Here is a 9,678-nt window from a genome sequence, read left to right as displayed (position 1 = left end):
GGAAATGTCCCAGGCATGGACGCATCAGTCCATCTAATGTATTTACTCCACATAAATGCTTTGAACGACCTATGTTCACAAGTCCCTGACAAGTTCCCAGTGCTCCAGCTAATGGTTTCCCACCCCCTACTACCTCACTCACGGACCTCCCACCACCTCCAAGCCTCTATCCTGATCTCAGATGAGATGCCCTGAACCCCCATCATCTCTCCCTCCCATACTCTCTTTATTGAAAGGGCCAGAATACTTGGGAAAATACATTAAGAAAAAAGCAGGCTTTCTCTTTGATATACTAAGATTAAGATGGAATTTCCCCATTTTACTCTGGGGGATTAGCCCAAACCAATGAGCATATTTCAAAATAAAAACTAACGATATTTCCAGTAAAACTATGGGGCATTTTATAATATAACCTAGGTTTACCAGGCTTTTATAAATAGTGAAGATGAAGCAAAGATATGGCAAGAATCAGGGAGATGAACCCCATGATTGTGGACATCAGACACTCTAGCCAAGTACATTTCCCCAAGGTGAGGGACATACTCTGAAATATAAATTCAAAATGCCTCAGTCAATAAATTGCCAGTGTTCTTGTTGTTAATTAAGACCATACTCTAGACATTGAATAACAGCTTAATTTTAAATGATTTGTTCACCTGCCTCTGAAATAAAAATTGCAACATGACCTAAGGGTGGTTGCTGCTAGGAGCAGTTAGTTTTCTGCATTGCAAAGCCACTATGCTCCACTTGTCCTTGCACTGGGCATGGTCGATTGACCTATAGCTCTAAGGAGAGGTCCCCACATGAAGCAAGCACAGACGTTGAGCCAGATGGAGCTAAGTTCTTCAGCTCTTATAATAAACTCCTGGTCAAAATATATTTATGTGCCTTTACTGCCCATGGCATAAGCAGAGCTAGAGCTTCACTAAGATTATGTTATTCCCTTGCAGAGAACACACTGGCATCAGAGGATGGAGTCTGGTGATTCTAACAAAAGGGAAAGGGTGATGAGAGCCTGAGCTCACATGGATAAAAAGTTGGATTCGGTGAACTCTAACATAGTCTTAAAATTCTAATCGCACATACTTGGTGAGATGGGGATGGGAGGTCATCCTTGGGGGTAATCATCACTTATTAAACTGATAATTGATAAATGATTTGACTATTGACAAATCAATAGTGGATAACAGCTCATTACATATATTATATTAAAGAATAATTTAATTAACTACTCTCCATTTTCCCTTTTGGATCCATTTTAACATAAGCATTAGAATATGACCCTGGGATTTGTTACCTCTTTACTCATGTGTTTTCTCTACCTGCAATGGCTTCCCTCCAACTCCACATGGCCATGTATATGAAGATTTGACTCAAATACTGGCTGCTGAATGAATTCTTTTTTTAAAAAAGTCTCCATGACAAAAGGATATCTCTATCTCTCTCCCTCTGTCTTTCCTTCTCTTTCTCTCTCTCTCTCTCTCTCTCTCTCTCTCTCTCTCTCTCTCCCCCCTCCCTCTCCCTCTTTCTCTGTCACTGCATCTCGCTGTCTCAGCTACCACTATATATTATATCACGAACTTATTGCTGTTTACCTTTTAGCTTAGTCACTTCTCTAAAAAGCATATCTCTCCTAATTCTCTGTAGACTGATTCAGTTTTCCAATAGCAGTACTTTCCATAATACTTCACACATAGTAGTAGTCAATATTTCTTAAATACATAAATGATGGTTCAAGTGCTTATAGGATTTTCTGAGAAGGAGGGCTCTAAAATGAGCTGGAGTTGTCATGGAAGGCTTTGTGACATATTGAAAATCCAAAAGACTTTTAAGCATTAGTCTGATGGAGAGAAGGGAGGGGCAAGTACAGGTTGAAAGGTTGCTGCAGGGACTAACTACTGCTTTCCTTAGTTTTGATGGAACAGGTAGGAAATGTAGCAATTCACACACGGATAAGTTTATTTTCATGTTAATCACCCAAAAGAATAAGGCCCTTAGGAGGGTGAAACCTTCCAGACAAGTAAGTTATAATCAGAGATAAAAGAACAACAAAACAGCTGCTACCAACCCTCAGGTGCCCAGAGGTACAACTTACCTGAAATCAGTGGGATTGTGAGATGACCTGCAATCATCTAGAGCAGCCGTGGGCAAACTACAGCCCATTTGAAATGAATAAAACTAAAAACAAAAAAGACCGTACCCTTTTATGTAATGATGTTTACTTTGCATTTATATTAGTTCACACAAACACTCCATCCATGCTTTTGTTCCGGCCCTCCGGTCCAAGTTAAGAACCCATTGTGGCCCTCAAGTCAAAAAGTTTGCCCACCCCTGATCTAGAGACATCTGCAGTGGTTCTCAACCTTCCTAATGCCATGACCCTTTAATACAGTTGCTCATGTTGTGGTGACCCCCAACCATAAAATTATTTTTGTTGCTACTTCATAACTGTAACTTTGTTACTGTTATGAATCATAATGCAAATATCTGATATGCAGGATGTATTTAGGCGACCCCAGTGAAAGAGTCCTTTGACCCCCAAAGTGGTCGCGACCCACAGGTTGAGAACCGCTGATCTAGAGGGTCTGACAAGGTCACCATGATGCCCAACATGAGGAGCCCTCCTGTATGACCACCCTTGGGGCCTTGTAATGAGCCCCAGGTTCTCCTCACTGAGCGAAGACAGCTCTCCACCTCTACCAGTTCCTCCCAGTGATGAAAAGGCTCAACAACGCCTGAGACTGGAGTGAAGGCTGCAGGCTGCCTGATGAAGTCGTCCTGGGCAGTGAACTAGACTCAGGGAGTCCCTTCACACTCTCCCCTAAGAGTAACGGGGAGCAGGTGGCTTCATCCAGGAAAGGGGGCCATGGGCAAAGGGGCCAGAGAGGAACCAGGACCTCCGTGTTATCTTCCCAGATCTTTCCCTGAAAAGGCTTCCCATCAGTTGCACTATAGAGAGTTGGGTTTGAGCTGATGGCAACAGAGGAACAAAGGAAGGATCCCTGAGAATACTCACCCTGACATGAGCATAGGAGCCAGTGGGTTTCCTTCAGGGAAGAAACCATGAGCTGTGCAGACTCAGTTATCTACTCAGAAAATGAGGAGCTACCAGGATATAAAAGAAAATGAGGAAAAGGAAGCTGACGGCTTCTCTATCCAAGGTCTATTTTCACTGGGTGTTATCCTCCGGGGAGACCTCAGAAATGAGCCCTCCCAGGAAAGAGGGGATAGCTGGGGAGAGATACAAGTTGTTTTGTAAACAACTCAAGCCCTCATAACTATAGCAACAAGTCTTACACCTTCTTGTAATTAGATTTCCTTTCAAAAGGCCTTATCTCTGCCCTGGCCTATGGCAGGGAATTGGGGGAGGTGATATAAATTCCACTTAATGGTGGGTTGCTGAGGCCTGCAGGACTGGTCCATATCCTTAAAGTCACCCAGCCAACTAGAGGTGTAATTAAGACTAGATACACGTTTCCTAGGGACAAGCTTTCTTTCCCAGAGGCCAGCCCCAAGCAGGGCCTTTGAGCAGAAACAAGCTCATTCCCAGACTTGCATCAGCCCTGGGATGAGGAGGAGGACCCAGAAGAGAGGCAAGAGGGAGAAGTTTTCTCCAAACCCACTTTTCTAATGAGTTTTCAGGAGTGTGGTGCTTTCCCCCTCAGGGCCTTGTTAGTGGGGGCTACTGGGACTGTGCCTTGGGGCGCCTGTAATGGTTCTGGAAGTGGTGGTAAAGAGCTATACCACTAGAAGGACCCCAGGGAGGCTGCCTATCAAGATGATGATCTAGGCCAGGCCCCTGAAAATGGAAAGCCCTGGTCAAGGTCACAGATTAACAAACAGAAGATGTGTGAGGTGGAGACATGTGTTCTCCCCACCCCTCTACCCACCAGTAACTACTCACCCAACTCCCCATCCCCCAAGAGAGAGCGCTCTCTCTTCCCCCAGCAGAGACGCCTGGTGCAGGAAGAAAAGCACTGTAGACAGACCTGCTCCTCTGGTTACTGGTTGTTTGACTGTGTACAAGCTGTTGCACCCTTCTGGGACTCAGTTTCCTCATCTGTGAAATGAGCATATCTTCTATCACAGGTTGTTAGTGAAGATTATTAATGGACTAAGACTCATTAAGCTGCTAGTAGAGGTTCAACAGTACATGACATTTATGTGTTCTTGATACAGACATGGGAGTGTAGTCAGAACCTTACATGCCTGGAGTCTGTATCTGTCCTCACAACAATTCTATGAAGGAGATCAGAGTAGACAGAACTAATGTTCTGACTCAGTTCTTTCTAGGCCCTTTTCTGATTTCAGCCCTGGCTGGACTGGACTGTTCCCTGTAGGTTTCTGCTTAATGTGAGCTGACAGAGTGTAGCCTCTTCCTTGAAATCCCCTAATATCATGAACAATGGGCCTGGGAGGCTCACTATGTCTGAGCACATGTGGAGCTCAGTGGGCAGAGGACAACTTGAAAGTAGGAGACAGGAGTCAGTGGATAACGCCCCACTGCCTCTTCACCAGGCAACCCTGAGAGGCATTCGATATGCTCTTGCACAATCCAGTCTCTGCTGTCCACAGCAGGGACCTTGGAAATGACCCTCAGTCAGGGGTACTTCTTCCTTCTTTGTGTCACTCTCTTCATAGCCTCAGTCTTGCTTCCTGAGACCACCTGCCAAATAAATAAACTTGATCTTGCTGCCTGAGATGACTTCCTGTTTAAATTGCACATGCATCTTGTCTTGGGCTCTGCTTTGGTGGGAGCCCAAGTCTGACAGTTGGCCAGAGGATAGCCCTAGGAAGCACATTCTCCAGCTGAACTTCTGGAACTGGACCATTCATGACTGCTTGGGATAAGTGGGGCTGGTGATAACCCCTAGCATAATTACTGACACTTGCTTGTGGTAGGTTGTGATGAGGTACAGGTGAAAGGCAAAACACTAGTTTATGTGTTAGCTCTAGCTCACTAATGTTATGAGAACCACTAGTGGCCTGGTGCATGGATTTGTGCACATTGAAAGGGAATTAATTAGAAGATGGTGGGCAGGGTGGGACTGGGCAAGAAGGGCTTGACATGCCCTGGAGCCAACCTCCTGCAGTCCATCCCCAGCTGGCCACACTTGGGGGCAGCGTGCAGTTCAAAGGGCATCTGTAGAGTTAGTGAGGTCCCTTGGGCTGGCCTGCGGGTATCAGGCCAAAATTGGCTCTCCCACTTCCTCTTAGGGGTCTCAGAGTGTTGGAGGGCACTCTGCAAAGTTGCTGTCACTCAGCAGCTCCTGAGTTGAGTGTCTGCTTCCTGGTGGTCAGTTCACGTCATACTTATGGACAGTTGGTCAGAGAGTCACTTAGCCTTTTATATATATAGACTAGAGACCCGCTACACAAATTCATGCCTGGGTGGGGTCCCTCAGCTTGGCCTGCGATTGGGGACAATCAGGGCTGACTCGCCCAGTCCTATCTGGGCCAATCAAGGCCAGCCAGGGGGAGGGACCTCAGGAGGTTGGCCTGCCATAGGAGGTTGGCTGTGGGAGCACACTGACCACCAGGAGGCAGCTCCTGTGTTGAGCATCTGCCCACTGGTGGTCAGTGCGTGTCATAGTGACCAGTCTACTGTTCATTCGGTCGCTTAGGCTTTTATATATAAAGATGGTAATTATAAGAATAGTGGAGTTTTGAAAATAAAGGGTGGCTTTTGTTAAACTTCTTACAAGTCTTGAAAAAATAGAATGATCAACCTAGGTCAGCCAGCTAACAAGGTATGTTGTGAAAGCCAGGATACTTGCATAGCAACACTTAATGAGACATTAATCTTCAGCAGCCACAAGGCAGACAGTGCAGAAAATCCAACGTTGGACCTAATTGTAAGGGTGGTAGAGCTATAAGGGATGATGAATGTGTAGCTTAGTTGCATCTCCTATGCTAAGTCCAGAGCCCTTAGAAGGAAGGGGTGAGACCTTGAGTCCTGGATGGGGAAATTTGAGAAGGTGAGCATGAGCATTTGGAACCCCCAAAATCAAATGCTCCTGAACTCAACTGATAAAGGTATCCTTGCTCCCTTGCTAGAGGGAGTCCTTTTTTAAAAATTTATTTATTTATTTGCAAAGACCATGCAAAGGAGGTGATTCTCATCCTCCTCAAAAAGTTCTCCCATTTCTCCTCAGTGCCTCCAGAAAAATGAGGGTTAGGTCTAGGCATAAGAAAATCCCATCTATAATTCAAGAGAAAATAATTATCTCCTGAAAAAAATTCCCATATCTGGCTGTGGCATGCTGAATAATGGCCCCCAAACATATCCAGGCCCTAATTCCTAAAATCAACTTTTGATATGGTGAAAAAGACTGTAGATTGTTAGAGGTCTTCAGCTAGGGAGCTTGTCCTATTTAATCCAAGAGAGCCCAAAAACAAGAGTCCTTATAATAGACAAGTAGAATTATTTTATTACAGAAGAGCAGAAGGCAATAAGATGATGGAAGCAGAGATTGGAGTGATGTGGCCACAAGACAAAGGATGGATTCTCCCGTGGAGCCTCCAGGAAGAATTTTCCCTGCTGACACCTTGAAGGTGGCCCTGTAGGTCTCATTTTGGATTGGCCTCCAGACCATAAGAGAATAAATTCCTATTGGTTTAAGTCCCCAACTTTATGGTAATTTTGGTAAAGGAGTAATAAGAAACTAAATATACTGGCTATTATATCATGGCATAAACTGGAAGTTCCTACAGTTTATACAGGAGCAACATGGGAACAGGTCATGAGGAATGAAGGAGTAGATAGAATGTAAGGCTGAATAGGAAGAGTTCATTGAAATGGGAGCAGTTTTTAGGATTTAAGGGTTTAATCTTCTGGCAGAGATTCCTGGAGCTGGTCCCAATAAACTGCTGAGATGTCTCTCTGAAATACAATATTGGTTATAGGGCTTCTGCAAGAACCACAGTCAGACCGAGTTTGGCAGAACTACCTGTGAGACCCTGTCTTCCTCCAAATCACTGGGTGGGCAAAAGTGTTCCTAGCCTATGCTTCAAAGGGTAAGAGCTGGATTATGGGGTCACTTCAAGATCTGCAGTTGGACTGAGGTCAGTGGGCCTACCTCTGAGGACACAGAAGAAGAATGTGTCTTCTGACATTCTTCAGGATTGTGTGTTCAATTTCCAATCAGGGCACATATCTAGGTTGTGTCTTTGAACCTCAGTGGGTGCACCTATGGGAGGCAAACGAACAATGTTTCTCTCTCACACCAATATTTCACTTTCTATTTCCCTCTCTGTAAAATCATTAAACATATCCTAAGATGAGGATTTCTTTTTAATTTGCACACAGGAATCATGCTCTCCAGAGTTACTAGAGAACACATGACCATTTAGTTCCCATTTGTCCCCTCTATATTCCAGGGCATCTTTGTGTGATAGAAAGAGATGAGCTGCATTTTTAGACTTATAGGAGCCTGATGAGATAAGTAAAATAATCCTGATCTCTAGGCTTATGTTTTATTAACAGATCAACTATACCTGAACTCCAGGGAATCAGATGACACTCTGGTGGGGAGAATTTGCAGGAATATTTGGGAAACCCAGGCTATAACCAACCAAAGAGTCATTTCCTATGGGACTTGTACCTGTAGACATTCAGGGCTTCCAAGGGTTCACTTCTACCCAGAGAAGGGAGCTCACAGTGACTGAAGTTATAATTTGTCAAGGGAAGTGACAGCATTAATTTACATATTTATAAACTATACCTGGGCAGAGGTTCTTTGGGAAGCAATAACTATTATCCCCTACCAAAAAAGAAAAAATCCTTATGCTCATAGAGATAGAAACAGTTCTGAATCATTTGTCCTAGTTACTGGCCCCAGAGGATTTCTCCTCTACTCCTAAGAGAGAATAGGAGGAAGTGACAGTGGAACTCTTATTAAGTCAGTGACCGCTTCCCTGTGATTACCCGCCAGAGGGCACCCTGCACAACAGGGTTCCTGAGGCTGTAGATAAGTGGGTTCAGCATGGGGTTGATAACTGTGTTGAAAATTCCAACCCCTTTATCTTTGTCTGAAGCCTCCTCTGTACCCAGACGCATGTAGTTGAAGATACCAGTTCCATACAAGAGGCAAACCACAGTGAGATGGGAGCCACATGTGAAGAAGGCTTTCTTCCTGCCCTCCACTGAGCGGATCCGTAGGATTGCAGCTGCTATGTGGACATAGGAGGTGACAATAAGAGTCAAGGGTGTACCTGCCATTATGAAACCAGCAGCAAAGAGCAGCAGCTCATTGAGTTGGGTGCTGGAGCAAGAGAGCGGGAAGAGCTGTGGCAGGTCACAGTAGAAGTGATTGACCTCATTGGGACCACAGAAGTTGAGTGTAGTTAGGGCAATAGTGTGGATCAGTGCATTGGTGAGGGCACAGGCCCAGGACACAGCCACCAATATCCACTGGACTGAATGGCTCATGCGGGCGCTGTAGGTGAGGGGCAGGCAGATTGCCAGAAATCGGTCGTAGGCCATGGCTGTCAACAGGAAGCAGTCCACACCAAGCAGAAGGTAGAAGAAAAATAGTTGGGAGAGGCAGGCATCATAGGAAATTGCACGCTTGTTGGACAGGAGACGACCCAACATTGCAGGAACAGTGACGGTGATACATCCAGCATCTAGAACTGATAGGTTCCCCAGGAAGAAGTACATGGGGGTGTGGAGTTTAGGCTCCACCAAGATGGCAGCCAGGATGCTGAGGTTGCCCCCAACTGTGAGCAGGTAGGCAAAGAGGAAAAGTACAAAGACCAGAGACTGCAGCTTCTCTGTTTCAACGAGGCCCAGCAGAATGAACTCAGTAACGGCAGTCCCATTGGTCGCAGCTTCTGGATCCATGAGTCCCTGTGAGGAAATGTCCCAGGCACAGAAGCCTCAGTCCACCTAATGTATTTACTCCAGATAAATGTTTTGAACTGAAGCATCTATCTTGTACAAAAACTACTGTTTGAAATTTTAATCCTGCTATCGTGGCTCCTGTAAATGCTTGCTTGCTTCAATAATAAGAAAAAGAAGAGTACTCCCATTCCAGAGAGGCCATAAACCTTCCCCAGACAAAGTTATCAGTGCTGGTGCCAGGCCAGGCCTTTTGTTGAGGTCTCAAAGCCCCAGCACATAGGGCTCTTTAAGAACTTGCAAAGGGGACTGGAAAACCCTATATTTGGGAGACAATGAAGGTAAAAAGATATAAATAGGAAAACTTCCTCCCTGTCAGGGCCCAGAAGTTGAAATACAGGTTTCTCTCGGCCTGTGCATAATCCTATCTAATAAAAGAGAAACATGGTAATTATCGTACGACTGCTACCCTTCCCATTGGCTAATCAGGGTGATATGCAAATTAACTGCCAGCCAAGATGGCGGTTAACCGCCAACAAAGATCGTGGCTAATTTGCATACATAGGCGCAGTGATGGGAGGCAAAAGGGGAAAGACAGAAGAATGGTGGCAGGCAAGAGCTGGGGAGCGGGCAAAGGCAGCCCACAGGCTGCCTTTGCCCATCCCCCAGACAGTGATCGCCATCAGAAAGCCCAGCAGGTCAGGCGACACCCCCGGCAGGGGTGCTGGTGATCGCCATGGCAATCGGAGGAAGAGAGAGCGGGGTGTAGGACCACTGGGGCCAGGGGTGCCGACTGGCCTGCAGCCCCCTGATCTGCGATGGCAAAAGGAGGGCGG

General features: G+C 45.6%; 1 protein-coding gene across 1 annotated transcript; it reads right to left on the bottom strand.

Annotated features, from left to right (window-relative positions):
* Window positions 1-7,897: 7,897 nt before the first annotated feature.
* LOC102440363 (olfactory receptor 3A2) lies at window positions 7,898-8,857 on the bottom strand. The gene has a single exon (XM_006106614.1). It carries the CDS (start codon window positions 8,843-8,845, stop codon window positions 7,898-7,900), a length of 948 nt encoding a protein of 315 aa, XP_006106676.1. The 5' UTR covers window positions 8,846-8,857.
* Window positions 8,858-9,678: the final 821 nt, after the last annotated feature.

The sequence above is a fragment of the Myotis lucifugus genome, unplaced genomic scaffold (assembly GCF_000147115.1).
Source record: "Myotis lucifugus unplaced genomic scaffold, Myoluc2.0 scaffold_864, whole genome shotgun sequence".
NCBI classification, from domain to species: Eukaryota; Metazoa; Chordata; class Mammalia; order Chiroptera; family Vespertilionidae; genus Myotis; species Myotis lucifugus.
This window is presented reverse-complemented; position numbering and strand designations above follow the sequence as displayed.

Excerpts from the sequence above, each read along its gene's own strand:
- LOC102440363 (XM_006106614.1), bottom strand. The coding sequence starts at position 8,845 with ATGGATCCAGAAGCTGCGACCAATGGGACTGCCGTTACTGAGTTCATT.